Here is a 17,918-nt window from a genome sequence, read left to right on the forward strand (position 1 = left end):
ATGCTGCAGTCCATGGGGTCGCAAAGATTCAGACACGGCTGAGCGACTGAACTGAACTGAACTGAATGTCTTCATTTTACAGATGGGGAAACTGAGGCCTATTGAAGTGACTTGCCCAAGGGCAAACAGCTAGCGGACGTGATGTAAGCTTCCAACCATCAGTCTGACCCCTACAGATGGTGCTGTAGTCCAGGATCCAGGACGGTCCATTGTACAGGGCCCGGCAAACAGTTTAAGTATTCAAGGTGAGCTGTTCCTGCGATTGTCATGATGAGGCACCGGCATGGGGCTTTGGTGGGGTGGGGGGGGGGGGGGCAGGTTAAGGAGTCTTTGAAGTCGCCCTTGGACCTTACACCAGCCTAGACCCGAGGTCCAGGCAATTGGAAGGGAGAGGCGCATCACCCGCGTAGGGACAGGACCCGTTGCCATGGGAACATATGATGAGGCCTCGGGGAGGGCGCATGCGCGAATCGGGGACAGGTTGTGGAACCGGTGAAAGGTGACGTAAAAGCGCACGGGGTGGGGCGCGGGGCTGGGAACGTCAAAGCCCTGCGTCCTCCGGCACCGAGAGCGGAGGACAGGCGCGCGCGCGCGCGCCGCGGCGGTGACGGCAGCGGCGGCCACAGCCCAGCCGAACCGGGACGGGGCAGCGGGACGCTGACGTACAAAGCAACGTGAGTGAGGTGCGAGGGCGGCACCCGCGCCGGGGAAGCCCGGCTCGGCGCGAACCGCGGCGGACCAGACCCAGCTCTCAGGCTGCCGAAGCCCCGCCCCTTAGGCTTGAGGACTAATCGGATTGAGAGCGCGCCGGCCCGGGCCGCGAACTCTCCAATTGTGGAGGGTGTCGGCCACCGCCCAATCCGAAGCAGACAGGTGCGAGGTCCGGAAGGCGGAGGCCAATCAGCAGCGGTTGCGGCCTGTTGGGGCCGGTCTCTGCCAATGAGGAGGGCCGAGTGACATCTCCGCGCGCCAATTGGGAGTAAAGGATCGTTCGTGCCCGCCCGCCCTTCCGGCCCGAGCTCTATTTACCAGGGGCGTGCTGCCGGTCTGCCAATCAGAGCGCGGCTCAGAGGCCAGGCAGCCAACCCGGGAGGAGCGGCCGGCCGGCGTCCGCCGCACCCAGGAGTTGGGGATGTCCTACAAGCCCATCGCCCCCGCCCCCAGCAGCACCCCCGGCTCCAGCACGCCTGGGCCCGGCACCCCGGTCCCAACAGGTGAGGACCCAGCTCCATCCCTGCTTGCCTGCCCGGGCGGTCGAGGTCTCCGAAGAGAAGACGGCCCGAGTTCTGCAGTGTACTAGGCCCGCCGCCTGTCCTCGCCGAGCCTCAGTTTGCTGGCCTGTAAAGTGGGCGTGGTCGCGTAAGGGTTGTTGGATGAGCGCAGCGGGAGGGGGCTTGTCCTGAAGTTTAGCGGGCTGGAATGGAGCGTACCTTTGGAGGGAATCGGGGCGAATCTAGTCCGAGGCTTGGAGCGCCGGGAGGAGGCGCTTCTGACCAGCGCTGACTGCTTACTCGCTCCTCTTGCAGCTGGAAGTGTCCCATCACCATCGGGCTCTGTGCCGGGAGCCGCTGCCCCTTTCAGACCACTGTTTAATGACTTTGGACCTCCCTCCATGGGCTATGTGCAGGTGAGTGGAGCTGAGGGATTGCCTGTGGGATAAGGACTGGAGGCGCCCTCTTGGCCTGAACTCACTGCCCTGTTCTCTTTTGACGTAGGCAATGAAACCACCTGGCGCCCAGGGCTCCCAGAGCACTTACACCGACCTTCTGTCCGTCATAGAAGAGATGGGCAAAGAGATCCGGCCCACCTATGCTGGCAGCAAGAGCGCCATGGAGCGCCTGAAGAGAGGTGAGTGAGGCCAGGAGACAAACACTGAACAATCCTTCACAAGATAGGGAAGGAAAGACTTCTGGAGGCCGCCTGAGCCAAGCCTAGAGGAGGGCCAGGATCACTATCCAGAGAGGCATTGTAAGTGACCTGAAATTGAGTCAGTTTCTAAGGAAGAACCAGGGAATTTCAGTCAGTCAGTTCAATCACTCAGTCGTGTCCAACTCTTTGTGACCCCATGGACTGCAGCACACCAGGCCTCCCTGCCCATCACCAACTCTGGAGTTTACTCAGACTCATGTCCGTTGAGTTGGTGATGCCATCCAACTTTGTATTTCAGCGGGGTAAATTTGCTGGTTAATGTCTAAACATCTAATGTCATCGAGTCCCTCATTAGATTATAGTCCCCTTCACTGAAAGAAAAGGGGGTGTGAGGGAGGGGTCTTCCTCTGGAGGGCAGACCTGGGACTGTGGAGGGTCGCTGAGATCCTCTATGTTACTTGCCCATGCCCACCCCAGGCATCATCCATGCCCGGGCCCTCGTCAGAGAGTGCCTGGCAGAGACAGAGCGGAACGCCCGCACGTAACAGGACTCGACTCCACCTCAGCTTCTGGACCTTTCCTGGCCACTGCAGAGCACCTGTTTCTCCCTGGCCTTCACCCCGAGTTGCACTTCCCATCCTGGGCTTCCTGTCCTGTGTCCTTTGGTGGGTGCCCTCCAGGATCCAGTGGGATGGCTCTTAACTCCAGTCGGCAGCACTAACTGGAACCCCCGAAAGAGTTAGCAGCGAGGTCACTGTGAGTCTCACCCATGACCTGCCAACAGTGTTGATCCAACTGGAGCTGTCTCCTTTCTGTGGCCCCCACCACTCAGCACTTACCCAGGACTTTTATCCACTTTGCCCAGACCCCTTCTCCCCCAGCAGGGCCTCAGAAGGCCCCTCGCCTCCCTGCCTTTTCTCCTGGGCCATAATAACTCTTTTCTCAGTGTGTCTTTTGCTAAATATGCCCTTTTTATATAAATAAAATATAATTTGGAGTTGTTCTCTCAGCTCATAGTCTTTTTATTTTATTTTATTTATTTTTATCCGTGCACCGCGGACCCATGCCTCTGCCCTGGAAGCCTGGCATCTTAACCACTGGACCACCAGAGAAACCCACAGTTCATAGTTTCTCTGAGCCTGGTGCTTCTGCTAAGCCTGGTGGGCCACGAAGAAAGGGAAAGAGGAGACGGAGGGAGAAGGGGGTATAGTGAGTGGGAGGGAAGCCCACGGAGCCTAGCTTTGCCTTGCCTCCACTGCCCATTGACCTTGAGTGGGAGCCTGCCCTTCCCCGGCCCTCGGCCTGCCCACTGTTTGTGGAAAGAGTTGAACTCCAATAGCTGAGTGCCCTGCCCTCCTTCACAAGATGCCACCAGGGGGCAGCACAAGGCCTGGGCTGCTTCCACAGCTGGAGGGCTGTCTCCAGCCTGAGCCCAGAGGGTTCTTTCTCTGGACGAAAGGTGCCTGGAGGGTGGAAATGCCAGTTCACTTAAGCTCCACCCTCACATGCCTTAACACCCTAACATCCTAAGCTTGGAATCAGCCCTGGGGCTCGGAATACACCCTGTCTCTGAGTCCTGAGAGGAAAGAAAGGGAGCCAGGCTGCTTCCCAACCCCCAGGACCTGAGCGAGAACTGGTTTCCCCAGTGTGGGTGAGACCCTGTGCCCTGCCACCCTGCACCATCCCAGTGCCCTCTAACCAACTGGGTGTGGTCCCAAGAGCCCAGCCCTAGGCCCTGGCAGCCTTTGCCCAGGGTCTGGGCGCCATTGGCCAGACTTGTGAACCCGGAAGATACAGGTGGGGAAAGCGCTGGGGCCCCGTTCCGGGAGGAGCCCCAAGACTGGAAGTGAAAGTGACTGCAGCCCTCTGAATGACCTGGAAGTCTGGGACACCAGAACCCCACCGGCTAGGCCAGGGATGTCAGAGACCAACCGCTGGCCAGACTTGGGACGGGGAGGCGTTTCCCTCACCCTGGGCCCCGGCTTCCCAGGGCCCGGGAAGTTGGGGATGGGACTCTTGTCTTATTTCCATAGCACACTGGAGGGCCGGGCCAGGGTGGAGGTAGGATCCCAGCTTGTCTGGGGATCCCAAAGAACACAGCCAGACTAAGCAGCGCCAGCATTTGGAGAAGGGCCTCTTCCCCCGCCGCTCTGGGGAAGGAAGCAAGGTTGGGGCCGCCCTCCGCCGCCGCGGGCGGGGCTGCCCGGACCCCGCCGGGGCGGGGAGGGCCGCGGGCCCAGGAAGGGGGCGGGGCGGCCGCAGTGACGCGGCGGGCGGCGGGGAGGGACCGGAGGGGTGCCGGCGGGCAGACCCGGAGGAAGATCGGGGCCATGGGCCCGCGCTGCGCCTCCAGAGGGTCCGGCCACTGCTGGAATCCGCGGCCGGGGCTGGGGGCGCTCGGGGCTCCGACCCGCGGCCCGTCGGTCCCCGCCCGTACCGGCTGAGGGGCGTCCACCCTAGACTAGAGGTGAGCCGGGACATTGGAGGGCGGGCCGACCCAGAGCACGGCGGGGCACGGGGACGCCGGGGAGCAGAGGGAAGTGGGGGCAACGGGGCCTCTCGCTTGCTCAGTGGGTGCGAGGTGGGGGTAGGGCGGCAGCGAAGTCGGGGCGCAGGTGGACGGAGCGGGGCTTGCAGGGCGGGGGCCCTAGGGTACTTTTAGCCAGAGCCCGAAGAGTGGTCAGCCCTGGAGAAGGAGAATGAGGCAGCTGCATAGACGAGTGCCGGGGGTCCAGGACCGATGCGAGTAAAGGGGAGGTGGGGACTGGGCTGCCCGCCAGGGTGGGGAAGACAGGTCTCGGGGCCGAGGTGTTATCTGGTCTTTGAAAGTAGTTTCGAGTGCGGGGAGAGGGGGATGCACGGGGCTGCTCCGCGGAGAGACACGCGGGGGACAAGGTTCTAAGTGGACGTCCAGGAGTAGGGGACACGGACCGACTCGGGGAAAGGGATGCAGGGGGCGGGCCCCGAGGGGCCGGTGGTGGAAGGCGGCCCGGAAGGAGGGGCCCCGGGATTCCCGGGGGCGGGTCCCCAAAGGATGCTATTCCGAGGGGCTTAGGACGCCGCCGCGGCCGGAGAGGCGAGGCTGGCCCGCCACCCCGCCGGCCACCTCCCGCGGCTCCTGGGGGCCCGCGTCAGCGCGCGGTTGCCATGGCGATGGGCGGGCGGGGGGCGGGGGCTGCGCGGAAAAGAGGTCAGCGCTCAGTCTCGCGGCGGCTCCCGGCCCCCCGCGGCGCTGGCTGCCGAGCTGGGCTCGCCGCTGCCTGCCCTGTGGCGAGCCCGGGCATGGGGTCCCCGCGCCTGAGCCCCTCGGCCCGCGCGCGGGGCTCGGGGCCGCGCGCCGCCGCCCCGCACTGACGGCCGCGCGGTGCCCTGCGCCAGGAGCCGCGGAGGCCGCGCGCGGCCGACCGAGCGCCTTCAGGATGCTCATCAAGGAGTACCACATCCTGCTGCCCATGAGCCTGGACGAGTACCAGGTGGCCCAGCTCTACATGATCCAGGTGAGGGCGGTGGCAAGTAGGAGACCGAAGAGGGGATGGGGGCATGCTTCATGCTGGGTATCCGCAGGAGCGCGCAGGCCACACCTGGGACAAGGGGCCGGGCCCAGCAATCCCCCTCCAGTCCAGCCCCGCCGGGGCTTAGGAGGGCTCAGGCCTGACAGAGCAGGAGAGCGTCCCCAGTCGGATGTGGGGGAGGGGTGGGGTGGTAAGGACCCTGTGAAGAGGGATGGAAGGGCCTGGTGGTGCCTCCCCACCCCGAGTGCCCAGCCCCTGCTGAACGCTCAGCCCCCATCTGATCTCCTTTAATCCTCCTTAGAATCCGTAATCCTCTGGGGGTAGGGAGAGGAGCGCATGAGGAGGCAAGTGTGGGGGGCAGAAAGTGAGGAGGGGTCCCAGGGGGTAGAGAAAGACTAGGAGGGGTTTCCCAGAGGGTGAAGGATCCTGGCCATCCCCGGCGGTCAGGGAGATGGGCTGAGGCTCAGGCCCTGAGACTGTCAGAGGAGCAGGCAGGGACCCCAGAGGGTGAGGTCTGGGCTGACAGGAAGCAGGCAGGGAGCCAGGCTTGGGTGGAGAAGCATGAGCCAGGACAGGCGCCCGGGGAGGGGAGGAGACCGGTGCCCATTCCTGAGGCGTCCCCTGAAATGTGGGACCAGAGTCTGAGCAAGCAAGAGGGCTGGGATCTGGCCTCAGAGGGTTGGGTGGGCCAAGTTCAAACTCCAGAGCTACATAAGGACAGGATCTGAGTGCTCTCCAGCTAGGAGGGGTGTGGCAGGAGCTGGTTTTGGGGTCCTAGAAAGGAAGGGATCCCTTTTACTCTCCTTGATTCTTCCAGCCTGTCCACCCTGGCCCCTTGCTAGCACGGCATGCAGCCTGTCCCCCTCAGGAGCTTACACATGCTCTCTCTCTGCCTGAAATACACCCCCCACCCCATATCTGCTCAGCACCCTCCTTTCCCCCCCAAGTCATCTTCAAATCATGGTCATGCTATCTTCTCAGTGAGGCCTTCCCTGACCATCCTATCAAAACTGCAACCCCCAGTTCTATCCACCTAACCCTAGTCTATGCTTTCTTTTTACCATAGCACCTAGAACCCTCTAAGATGCTTTTTTTCTGTTTTCTGTCTATTATGTCTCCCTCCGCTGGAGTGTACAGTTCCACAAGGGCAGGCAGGGGTCTTTACTCTGTACATCAACAGATCCCAATGAATATAAGCCCAGACAGTGCCTGGAGTAGAGCAAACAGCAAATACTTGAATGACTAAACAAGTCCTGGCTTGCAGAACCCCAGAGGGGACCGGTCAGAGGCTGTAATCCTGACCCCAGGAGCTACAGGGGAGCAGGATGGGATTTCAGAGAGCTAGAAAGGCTGGGACTCAGGCCTCAGCGCTGTGCAGGGGACCAGGCCCTTCTGGGGAGCCCATCCCAGGAGCGGAGCTAGGACTGAGCTGCCCGTCCTCCTCTTGCCCTGGGCTGCAGAAAAAGAGCCGAGAGGAGTCGAGTGGCGAGGGCAGTGGCGTGGAGATCCTGGCCAACCGGCCCTACACAGATGGGCCGGGCGGCAGTGGACAGTACACACACAAGGTGTACCACGTGGGCTCCCACATCCCAGGCTGGTTCCGGGCACTGCTGCCCAAGGCCGCCCTGCAGGTGGAGGAGGAATCCTGGAATGCTTATCCCTACACCCGAACCCGGTGAGTGGGTGGGGCGGGTCAGGGGCCAGGAGGGGAACCGCCCTGATGGACCCACCGGTGACCCTCACCCCCTGCCCTCTGCCCAGGTACACCTGCCCCTTTGTGGAGAAATTCTCCATTGAAATTGAGACCTATTACCTGCCCGATGGGGGACAGCAGCCCAATGTCTTCAACCTGAGTGGGGCTGAGCGGAGACAGCGCATCTTGGGTGAGACCTACAGCCAGTAGTGATCCCAAAGCCCCGCTCAGGCCACCTGCCGCCTGGACAGGTGGCCTCTGACAAGTCCCAGGCTCAGTTCCTGGCCTAGGCTTTCTGTGCGTGAAAAGCCGCCCTCCCAGTCCCGAGGTGGGGGAGGAGTAGCACGGGCTGGAGGGGGCTGGTGTTGCTCAGGGCTGCCGGAACCCCCCAGATACCATCGACATCGTGCGGGATGCCGTGGCCCCAGGCGAGTACAAAGCAGAAGAGGACCCCCGGCTGTACCGCTCGGCCAAGACAGGCCGAGGACCGCTGGCTGATGACTGGGCGCGCACAGCAGCTCAGACCGGGCCCCTCATGTGCGCCTACAAGCTGTGCAAGGTTGAGTTCCGCTACTGGGGCATGCAGGCCAAGATCGAGCAGTTCATCCATGATGTTGGTGAGCACCCCGTCCTGGGAGGTTTCACTTACCCAGCGTGCACTAGGCCGCGTGTTTGGGGCAGGGATGCTCCCAGTCTGCCAGGGACACAGAAACACAAAGCCAGCCTTTCCATTTGATAGGCTGGGTGCTGGGGCAGAGGGGAGCAGCGCAGCCTAGCTGGGGTTGGGGGAGCCTGCCTTGAGGTACATACAGGGAAGAGTCAGGAGGGCAAGAAGCTGGCGACATGCTCTCTGAGGTTCATGCAGGTTCAGACACTCAGAGATGAGGCTGCTCATTCATTGAAATTCTAAGACGCCAATGTTCTGTGGGTCAAGCGAGGCTTAGAGACTCTCAGGAGGGTCACCAGCTGTAAGTGGCAACATGCTGTGGAGTGCAGGCTGAAGCTAGATGCTGTCAGAGTCCCTCCCACCCCAGCTCTGAGTTCCATCCTCTTGCTCTGGTCTCCAGCAGGCCCTAGGTCATACTCCCGTGGCTTAGCCCTGCCCCACCTCCCAGGTCTGATGGTGGGCTCCCCACAGGAAGAAGGATGGGGGCCCCCAGGGACCTGGGTTCCACTCCACCACGGACTCTCATGGAATCTCCCCTCCAGGGAGCTGCTTCCTTAATTGTCCCTTTTGTAAATAAGGAAAAAGTTGGGCCAGATAGCAAAAGCTGATATTGATCACAAGATGCCAAATCCTCTGCTAATCACTTCCCATACAAGATATCTTTCATACCCCCCCACACCCCTCAAGGTAAAGGCTATTATGATTCCAGATGAGGAAATTTAGCTCAGAGAGTAGTAATACAGGCTCTTTATCCTAAATTTGGAAAAAGTCCGAAAAGCACAAATGAGATTAAGGGACCTCCCTGGCGGTCCGGTGGTTAAGACTCTGCACTTCCTATGTAGGAGGCTTGGGCTTGATCCCTGATCAGGGAACTAAGATCCCACATACCATTGAAGAAGGAAATGGCAACCCACTCCAGAATTCTTGCCTGGAAAATTCCATGGACAGAGGAGCCTGGTGGGCTATACAGTCCATGGGGTCACAAAAGAGTCAGACAACTTTCACTTTCACTTTCACCATGTGATACAGCCAAAAAAAAAAGTGAAAATCACCCACATATAACCATTACTAAGATTCTAATGCATTTCCTTCCAGAAGTCTATAATTCAATCATTATTACTTTATTTCCTAGATATTGAGGTTTCTAACTTTATTCCTCTGCTAAGATGAAAATATCCCAGAATGGGTATAGTGTTTTTGCTTCATTAAGTGCCAACACTTCCATTAACTATTAACACCTTCATTAACCATCAACAATTTCATTAACTGTTAACGCCTTAATTGTTAACTCCTGACGAAGTCAGCAGGAAGCCAGCTGAAAGAGCAAGAACAAACATTGCTCCCAGCTTCCTGGGGTGTTGGGGTGGGCTCAGAGCTAAGAGTTGGGATGTCTGGGCATCCCATGGGCAGGGAGGTAAGTGGGACAGGAAGAAGAATGCCCCACTTCCCACTCCCATCTCCTGGACAGCACTCACCCTGCCCTACTTCGTGGCTCTGGGTGGGTGGTATGCGCAAGGGAGCCATTACCCAAATTCAAGGGAATTCAAGGGCTTGGTATGCGGCTGTAGCGGCAGGAAAACCCAGGGCCCAGGGTGGGGGTGGGGAGGGCACGGCTTTGATGTCTGGGCACCTACAGGTCTGCGCCGGGTAATGCTGCGGGCCCACCGACAGGCCTGGTGCTGGCAGGACGAGTGGACAGAGCTGAGCATGGCTGACATCCGGGCACTAGAGGAGGAGACTGCCCGCATGCTGGCACAGCGTATGGCCAAGTGCAACACAGGCAGTGAGGGTCCCGAGGCCCAGCCCCCGGGGAAGCTGAGCACCGAGGCCCGGGCCGGCGCCAGCAACGCCGGCACCCCCGACGGGCCCGAGGCCCCCCCGGGCCCCGATGCCTCGCCCGATGCCAGCTTCAGCAAGCAGTGGTCTTCATCCTCCCGTTCCTCCTACTCATCCCAGCATGGAGGTGAGGCTGGGGCACAGGGACCGGTGGTGGGGTGTCGGGGGAGAGCGGCCCTCAGGCCAGATGCCCAGACTGAGGCCCACGTGGCCCTGCAGGGGGCGTGTCTCCCCAGACTTTGTCCGAGTGGCGCATGCAGAACATCGCCCGGGACTCTGAGAACAGCTCTGAGGACGAGTTCTTTGATGCCCATGGTCAGCACCTCAGCCCTGTTGGGGACGGGGGGATCCCTGAGCAGCTCCTACCACCCCATGACACAGTCCCTGGTCTCTTCAGAAGGCTTCTCGGACAGTGACGAGGTCTTCCCCAAGGAGATGACCAAATGGAACTCCAATGACTTCATAGACGCCTTTGCCTCCCCTATGGAGGCTGAGGGGACACCAGGTAAAGATCCCCTATCCAGTCACTGGCCACCCGCACCCCCTAAGTGGTTGGATCAGAGAACTACTCATTCCTAAATGTAACGGGGTCCTAAGATGAATGTCAACCCAGAAAGGGTGCTCTTTAAATACACCCTGATGAGTGGATCATTAATGATGAGTGGATAATGGGTGGATGGATGGATGGTTGGAATGTAAGACATAGAACAAAGAATGGAGGAATTCATTTGGAGTCCAGGAAGTCTTCATGCAAGAGGTGAGGTCTAAACCAGGTTTTGAAGGATTAGACCAGCTCTGTCCAAAAGAACTTTCTGAGATGATGGAAAGGTACTCGTCACTAGCCACATGTGACTCTTAAGTTCTTGAAATGTGGTGAGTGTGACTGGGGACCTGAATTTTACATAGTATTTTAATTCACTTTGACTTAAACAGGCACATGTGGCTCGTGGCTACCACATGGGACAGGGCAGGATCAGAAGGAATCTTCCAGGCAAACTGGCATTGTGGGGAGAGGCGTCTCTGGGACCAGCAGGGACTGGCTGGCCTGTGCAAAGGCCTAGAAGTGTGAAATGACCTGGGGGGGGGGTCGGGTGAGAGGGGGAGGTCCGAGGGAGATGGGGGCCGGGGTGAGTGCCCAGGCAGACAGAGAGGAGGGGCACCTGAAGTGCCAGATGAGGGCATCCCTACAGAGCCCTCAGTCTCTCTCCCTCCCACAGACCCTGGAACTGAGGGCACCAAAGACCTAGGGGACGGGGCCCGGGCACCCAGGGACTCGGAAGTGAGTATGGCCGGCCACCCCGCGTCTCAGTTCTTCCCGGCCACCCACCAGCCACCGCTCGGATGCTGGTGTCACACTGTGCCCCCCGCAGGGCCCAGATGGAGACAGCGCCGGGGAGCTGGGGGCAGACACATGCGCAGTCCACGCCCTCTTCCTCGTCCTGCACAGTGGCAGCATCCTAGACTCGGGCCCAGGAGATGCCGACTCCAAGCGGGCAGACGTGCAGACGCTGAGCCTAGCCTTCGAGGCCGTCACCCGCGTCCACTTTCCCGAGGCCCTGGGCCACGTGGCGCTGCGCCTGGTGCCCTGCCCACCCATCTGCGCCGCCGCCTATGCCCTCGTCTCCAAGTACTGGTCAGGGGGTGGAAGGGGGGGTGGACATACAGGGTCCCTGAGGTGTGGACAGCCACCTGGAGGCTCCTGGAACCAGAGAGGCCCCCATGGGGGGGGCGGGGGGAGGAGGCCAGGAAACCAGACACCTGGGCCAGTCACCCACCCAGCTGGACCACAGTTTCTAGCCTATGGCTCCATCACAGAGCCCTCTGGGATACTGGTGGTCCCCACAAAGCCCCCGTGGTGCTGGGACTTGCCAACAGGTCGGGGGACTTAGAGGGGGCAGAGGCGGGCCTGGATGCTCCTATCCATCCATTCCACCCCTCCTCCTACAGCCTGAGCCCCTACAGCCATGATGGGGACAGCCTGTCCCGCTCCCAGGACCACATTCCCCTGGCTGCCCTGCCGCTGCTGGCCACCTCGTCATCCCGATACCAGGGCGCCGTGGCCACAGTCATCGCCCGCACCAACCAGGCCTACTCGGCCTTCCTGCGCTCCTCCGAGGGCGCCGGCTTCTGCGGGCAGGTCAGGGGTTAGGGGTGCTCCCCGGGAGCTTGCCGCCCAAGCCTCCCCCACCCTCCTGCCTCTGCTGCAGCCCCTCCTGACCGCGCTGCCCTCTCCCCCAGGTGGTGCTGATCGGGGACGGCGTGGGCGGGATCCTGGGCTTTGATGCGCTCTGCCACAGTGCCAGCGTGGGCACGGGGAGCCGGAGCAGCAGCCGCCGTGGAAGCATGGTCAGTGTGGCTGGACCCGCCTCCACCGGAGGAGCGGGGCGGGGCGGTGGGGGGGGCGGCAAGGAGACTCCCCTGCTCTAGTTCTCTGTCCCCGGAATCTGACCTCTCTCCAGCCTGTTCCCTGCTGCCTCTGTCCATCCCCTCTGGGGCTCTGGGCTCTAAGTCCCTGCCCAACCCCCACGCCTCCTTCCTCACTTCCAAATAAGTAGAAATTGATTGTCTCCAGTCCTAAGGATGTTTCTGTCTCCTGCTCCTTCTAGAACAATGAGCTGCTCTCCCCGGAGGCAGGCCCAGTGCGGGATCCCCTGGCAGAGGGGGCCGAGGGGCTGGGCCGGGCCAGCCCAGAACCCTCTGCCCTGCCCACCCAGCGCACCCCCAGCGACATGGCCGGTCCCGAGCCTGAGGGCTCTCAAAACAGGTGACAGTCCCACCCCATCAACCCCAAACTGGGCTTGTGCTGGGCTGCGGAGGCTGCAGCGCTGACGGCCACCTTCGCACGCAGCCTGCAGGCAGCCCCACCAGCCACCTCCTCCGGGGAGCCCCGGCGGGCGAGCACAGCCTCCTGCCCACCCACTGCCACCTCTGAGGCTCCCGACGGTGCCCCCTGTGCCGCCCGCCTTGACTTCAAGGTCTCCGGCTTCTTCCTCTTTGGCTCCCCGCTCGGCCTGGTGCTGGCTCTGCGCAAAACCGTGATGCCCACATTGGAGGGTGAGCCCTTGGGGTGCAGGTGGGGGGCACGCCTCCTCCTCCATCTGCCTCTCCCCTTAGCTCCTCCAACCTCTCCCTCTCACCAGAAACTCGAGCACTTACGCCATTCCCCACTGTACAAATTAAGTGGCTTGGCTAGAGAGAGGGGAACCTGAGGCCCAGAAAGAAGGGACTTGCCAAGGCCACGTTTCCCAGCATGCACCAGGAGGAACTCATACACCCAGATGCCCTTCCTGAGAAGGGGTCCAAGAGGCCTCGGGAACGCTTCATCCCGAGCATCAGCAAATCAAAGACTGATCCCTTGTTAGCCGAGAGACCTGTCTCACTTTTAAGCGGGACCCCAGGGACCTCTCAGGGAGTACAGTCTGGGAAGCGCTATTTCAGGATCACCCAGCATGTCAGGGAGCTACTCCCCACCACCGCTACCTCCCAGGACGTCCACCTGAACCCCCTCTCTCCTTTATCTTCTGGGTACCAGTGGCCCAGATGCGGCCAGCCTGCGAGCAGATCTACAACCTCTTCCACGCGGCTGACCCCTGCGCCTCCCGCCTTGAGCCCCTGCTGGCCCCCAAGTTCCAGGCCATCGCCCCCCTGACAGTGCCCCGCTACCAGAAGTTCCCTCTGGGAGATGGCTCATCTCTGCTGCTGGGTACGCACTCAGCCGGAAAAAGAGGAGGAGGGCCCCAACAGTGAGGGATGGAGATAGACCACCCCCCGCCCCAAGAGGTAGTTCCTACATCATTGCTACTCTCTCAGGTCACCACTCCCAGGACCAGGAGCCCTCCCCTGGCCCCTTGGGCAGTCTGGATCCCCAAGACCCTCTGCCCAGACGCTGGGGGCAGTGTTGGTGACTGGGCTAAAGAAAGGAGGCAGTGACTTCAAGAGCAGCCACCACCACTGGGGTGGGGGGTGAAGGGGTGCTGTATCCGTGTCTAGGGATGCAGTTGTGTCTCCACGGGCACTTGAGTTCACGTCCTGGTGTGGGTTGTGTACACATGCATGTAAGTGAGGCCCCATGAGACAAGCGGGCTTGGATTGGGGTGATGGCAGCAGGCATTCTGGCAGGAATGCTGCTGGGGTGAGCTAAGAGGGGAGAATGCCCCCACCCTTCGTGTCCACCCACACGCTGGGGCAGTTCAGCCTCAGCCAAGACCTGACCAGGGACGGCTGGCAGCAGAGGTGGGGGAGGTGCAGGGCAGAGCGGTCCTGGAACCCCAGTGGGAAGACAGGAAGGAGGCCTGGCCCTGCCCACCACTGAGGCTGCCCTCCACCCACAGCCGACACTCTGCAGACCCACTCAGGCCTCTTTCTGGAGGAGCTGGAGATGTTGGTGCCCTCAACACCCACGTCTGCCAGCGGTGCTTTCTGGAAGGGCAGTGAGTTGGGCGGTGACCCGCCAGCCCAGCCAACTGCCCCCAGCACCACTAGTGAGGTGGTTAAGAGTAAGTCCAGCCAGCCATCCCCCCTGGGGGTGGGGGGCAGTGGTGGGGGTGCGGATACTTGTTCCACTGCTGAAGCCCAGCAGAGACACCCTTGCCCCAGAGCATTTGCTCTGGAACGAGGGGGCCCCAGCACCCAACTCTGGACTCAGCAAAGAGCAGGGCTGGTGGAAGAAAGGGAGGGAAGAGCCCTAGAGGCCAGACAGGTGGGCCTGGGGTGGGAGGCCATCCCTGACTCACTGCCCACCGTGGCCGAGCAGTCCTGGAGCGCTGGTGGGGGACCAAGCGGATTGACTACTCGCTGTACTGCCCGGAGGCGCTCACCGCCTTCCCCACCGTCACGCTGCCCCACCTCTTCCACGCCAGCTACTGGGAGTCGGCCGACGTGGTGGCCTTCATCCTGCGACAGGTGGGCCCAGGGATGCGGGGTGGGGGTGGAGGGGTGGGAAGCAGACAAGGATAGGGAGCCGGGGCTGGGGGAGGGGCAGTCCCAGGGACCCTTCCCCCGCCCCCCACTTCACGTGGCCTCGCTGGGGCCCATCCCGCTCAGGTGATCGAGAAGGAGCGGCCACACCTGACCGAGTGCGAGGAACCGTCCATCTACAGCCCGGCCTTCCCCAGGGAGAAGTGGCAGCGCAAACGCACCCAAGTCAAGATTCGGGTCCGTGCCCCGCCCCTGGCGACCTCAAGTCTCCCTGGGATCCCTGCCCCTAAGCCCCTCCCAGGTCCCGCCTCCTCCTGCCTCGGCCCCGCCCCCGGGTACCACGGAATCTCCTCCCCTCCCTCTTCCCCGGCCCCTCCGCCAAGTCCGGTCTCGGATTGGCGCTCGCCTCGCCCCTCTCAGCCTCTGCACCGGGTCTATATCGCCTCCGCCCCTTGGAACTGCAGTCCGCACAGAGGACCCCCACGACCTCTGGTCGGGGTCAGCAGAAGTGCCCACCCCTCGAGCCTCGCCCCTCTCTCGCAGCGAGCGGGCCCGCCTCCTCCAGGCAGCGCGCACACACGTCTGGGCGCGGGTCCCCCTCATCAGCTCTTCCCGCCTCCCTGTCGTCTCCTGGCCGCGGGCTCACACTGTCTCCTCCCGCCAGAACGTCACCTCCAACCACCGGGCGAGCGACACGGTGGTGTGCGAGGGCCGACCCCAGGTGCTGAACGGGCGCTTCATGTACGGACCCTTGGATGTGGTCACGCTCACGGGAGAGAAGGTTAGGACACAGAGGCCTCAGGCCCATGTAGACCGGCCCCCTCCGGGCTGACCTGGCCCCAAGCGGGAGCTCCCCGGTCCCGCTTCCTGTTCCCTGGACAGCTGCGGGTCCTGCCGGGTTGATCCCCCAACCCGGTCCTCCTTCCCCCGCCTCAGCCCTCCTCCGCTCAGCTCCGCACCGCTCAGGGGTTCCCCCCTCCCTCCGCTCCGCTCAGGGGACCCTCTGGCCCTCTCTCCCTGCTAGGTGGACATCTACATCATGACGCAGCCGCTGTCGGGCAAGTGGATCCACTTTGGCACCGAGGTCACCAACAGCTCGGGCCGTCTCACCTTCCCGGTGCCCCTGGAGCGTGCTCTGGGCGTCGGCGTTTACCCGGTGCGCATGGTGGTCAGGTGAGCGCGGGGCGGGCCCGGCCTCTGCAGGGCGGGGCTCCCGTGGGCCCCGCCCCCACGCCGCTCACACAGCCCCTTCCCCGGGGCCGTAGGGGCGACCACACCTACGCCGAATGCTGCCTGACGGTGGTGGCCCGCGGCACTGAGGCCGTGGTCTTCAGCATCGATGGCTCCTTCACCGCCAGTGTGTCCATCATGGGCAGCGACCCCAAGGTGCGCGCCGGTGCCGTGGACGTGGTCAGGTAGGAAAGGCTGCCCCTTCCCTTCCCCGGCTCGCGGTGAGGACTGGTCCCCACCCCTGGTGCTCGGGGCTGACGGCCGCCCCACCCTGCAGGCACTGGCAGGACGCGGGCTACCTGATCGTGTACGTGACGGGCCGTCCCGATATGCAGAAGCACCGCGTGGTGGCCTGGCTGTCGCAGCACAACTTCCCCCACGGCGTCGTCTCCTTCTGCGATGGCCTCACTCACGACCCACTGCGCCAGAAGTTAATGTTCCTGCAGAGCCTGGTGCAGGAGGTGTGGTGGCTGGGGAGGGCCCCCGAACCCCGCGATTACCCCTGGAGGAGGCCCATTTGTTCCCACCCGCATGGCCCCGGCTCCCAGGCTAACAGACCGCACATCCCTGCTGGGATCTCTAGAGTCCTTGAGGTCAAGGCTGGTCCCACCGTCCCAGCCAGACGTGGTGATGGAGACTAAGCGGCCCCGCCCCTAAGCCTTCCGCACTGAACGCCCACCAGACCCCACCCCCTGTCTCCCGCCCCGCCCCCCGGGGTCTGCTGATTGGCCTCTCCGGCCACAGGTGGAACTGAACTTCGTGGCCGGCTACGGGTCCCCCAAAGACGTGGCCGTGTATGCGGCGCTGGGCCTGCCCCCTAGCCAGACCTACATCGTGGGCCGCGCGGTGCGGAAGCTGCAGGCGCAGTGCCAGGTGAGGGCCGATGAAGGTGGGGCTGCGAGCCAGCTGGGGCTTGGGAGCCTGAGTCTAGGCCGTGAGGACTACTTGTGTTGTTAAGAAGCACCTAGGAGGAAGGCATGAACAGGCTGGCCGGCTTCAGGGAAATTGGGCTTCTCCTAGGATCAGGGAGGTCAGGAGCAGCTGGCCAGAATGAGTAACTCAAGCTGGAGTATGAGCAAGACCTTGGGTGCTCGTTCCATGCTGGCATGGTTCTGGGCACAAGCCTTGACCTCTCTGAGCCTCACTTTCCTGTCTGTAAGGTGGAAAGGATAAACCTGCGCAGATCTCCGCAGCTGTCACAGAGACCGTAATTTACTACATGTCAGCGAGCACTGGCCTAGGCACAAAGCAAGTGCCTGTTAAATGTCAGCTGCTGTTACTTCCCGCCAAAACCCCATTTTACAGATGAGGAAACTCAGGACGAGGCTCAGAGAGGGGCAGGCTCCCCGGCGGGGTTTGGTCAGGCTGTGCCAGCCCGGTACTGCAGCCAGCACTGCCCAGAGCCTAGGAAGGGCAGGTGAGGGCAGTGTGTGGGCCCGAGACCAGCCATCCCCTCACCCTGCCCACCTCTGCCCACAGTTCCTGTCCGACGGCTACGTGGCCCACCTGGGCCAGCTGGAGGCTGGCTCCCACCCTCATGCCACCGTGGGACCCTCAAGGGCCGCCCTGGCCAAGAGCAGCTATGGCGGGGCTGCCCCTGTGGACTTCCTCCGGAAACAGAGCCAGCTGCTCCGCTCGAGGGGCCCCAGCCAGGCGGAGCGGGAGGGCCCAGGGACCCCGCCCACCACCCTGGCGCGGGGCAAAGCGCGGAGCATCAGCCTCAAGCTGGACAGTGAAGAGTGAGGTCCCAACCGTGGCTGGACTTGGGTTATTTATTCATACACTTGACGAGCCCCTGTGGCTGGCTGTGGAAGGCTGGGCCCCCAGCCCCACAGCCTGCATCTCTTTGCCCTCAGTGTTAGTTCCCTTTCATGCTGGGGCACCCAGCCCTGGGGGCTGGGGGAAGGAGCAGCAAGGGTCCAGAGGCTTTTCCAGCGTGTGTGACTCCACGGAAATAAACACCGCCTGCATCCCGCCTGACTGCCCACCAGTGTAGCATCACAGGGTGGCCCAGCTCACAGTTTCTAGTTCAACAGAGATGCTCAAGGGCAAAGAGGAGCTGGGATGTACCCAGGGTCAGGCAGCAGGTCAGAGGGCAGGGCCTAGACTGGGGCCTGGAGAGTCAGCCTCCCCTCCCTACCTGGGCTGGCCTTTCAGTTCCCAGGGGCCCAGACTTGGCTTCTCACGGGAACCA

At 62.3% G+C, this 17,918-nt stretch overlaps 2 protein-coding genes across 4 annotated transcripts; both read left to right on the top strand.

The window, feature by feature from the left end:
* The first annotated feature begins 561 nt into the window (after positions 1–561).
* Positions 562–2,878, top strand: CDK2AP2 (cyclin dependent kinase 2 associated protein 2). Its single transcript, XM_061162397.1, has 4 exons — positions 562–1,214; positions 1,527–1,627; positions 1,716–1,848; positions 2,347–2,878. Exons 1-4 carry the CDS (start codon positions 1,133–1,135, stop codon positions 2,412–2,414), a joined length of 384 nt encoding a protein of 127 aa, XP_061018380.1. The 5' UTR covers positions 562–1,132; the 3' UTR covers positions 2,415–2,878.
* Positions 2,879–3,746: 868 nt separating this feature from the next.
* PITPNM1 (phosphatidylinositol transfer protein membrane associated 1) lies at positions 3,747–17,701 on the top strand. 3 transcript variants are annotated; one of them, XM_061162420.1, is made up of 24 exons: positions 3,747–4,036; positions 5,248–5,366; positions 6,842–7,056; positions 7,143–7,264; positions 7,467–7,691; positions 9,378–9,704; positions 9,797–9,892; positions 9,975–10,082; positions 10,795–10,856; positions 10,948–11,204; positions 11,525–11,714; positions 11,816–11,923; positions 12,184–12,341; positions 12,426–12,631; positions 13,110–13,280; positions 13,909–14,073; positions 14,331–14,479; positions 14,621–14,731; positions 15,159–15,275; positions 15,519–15,667; positions 15,760–15,909; positions 16,002–16,185; positions 16,469–16,597; positions 17,204–17,701. In XM_061162420.1, the coding sequence occupies exons 2-24, from the start codon at positions 5,289–5,291 to the stop codon at positions 17,465–17,467; spliced, it is 3,741 nt and encodes a 1,246-aa protein (XP_061018403.1). In that variant the 5' UTR covers positions 3,747–4,036; positions 5,248–5,288; the 3' UTR covers positions 17,468–17,701. The 3 variants fall into 3 exon arrangements, with proteins under 3 accessions (XP_061018403.1, XP_061018412.1, XP_061018394.1); XM_061162429.1 differs by lacking the exon at positions 3,747–4,036 and adding an exon at positions 4,157–4,336 and having other exon boundaries at positions 9,978–10,082; XM_061162411.1 differs by lacking the exon at positions 3,747–4,036 and adding an exon at positions 4,158–4,336.
* The last annotated feature ends 217 nt before the right edge of the window (positions 17,702–17,918 follow it).

Source organism: Dama dama, chromosome 2 (genome assembly GCF_033118175.1).
Source record: "Dama dama isolate Ldn47 chromosome 2, ASM3311817v1, whole genome shotgun sequence".
Classification (NCBI taxonomy): Eukaryota; Metazoa; Chordata; class Mammalia; order Artiodactyla; family Cervidae; genus Dama; species Dama dama.

Coding starts and splice junctions, on each gene's coding strand:
- CDK2AP2 (XM_061162397.1), top strand. CDS start 1,133: ATGTCCTACAAGCCCATCGCCCCCGCCCCCAGCAGCACCCCCGGCTCC. Junction 1,215..1,526: donor CGGCACCCCGGTCCCAACAG/GTGAGGACCCAG, acceptor CTCCTCTTGCAG/CTGGAAGTGTCCCATCACCA. Junction 1,628..1,715: donor CCTCCATGGGCTATGTGCAG/GTGAGTGGAGCT, acceptor CTTTTGACGTAG/GCAATGAAACCACCTGGCGC.
- PITPNM1 (XM_061162420.1), top strand. CDS start 5,289: ATGCTCATCAAGGAGTACCACATCCTGCTGCCCATGAGCCTGGACGAG. Junction 11,715..11,815: donor GCGCCGGCTTCTGCGGGCAG/GTCAGGGGTTAG, acceptor CCTCTCCCCCAG/GTGGTGCTGATCGGGGACGG. Junction 14,074..14,330: donor CACTAGTGAGGTGGTTAAGA/GTAAGTCCAGCC, acceptor GTGGCCGAGCAG/TCCTGGAGCGCTGGTGGGGG.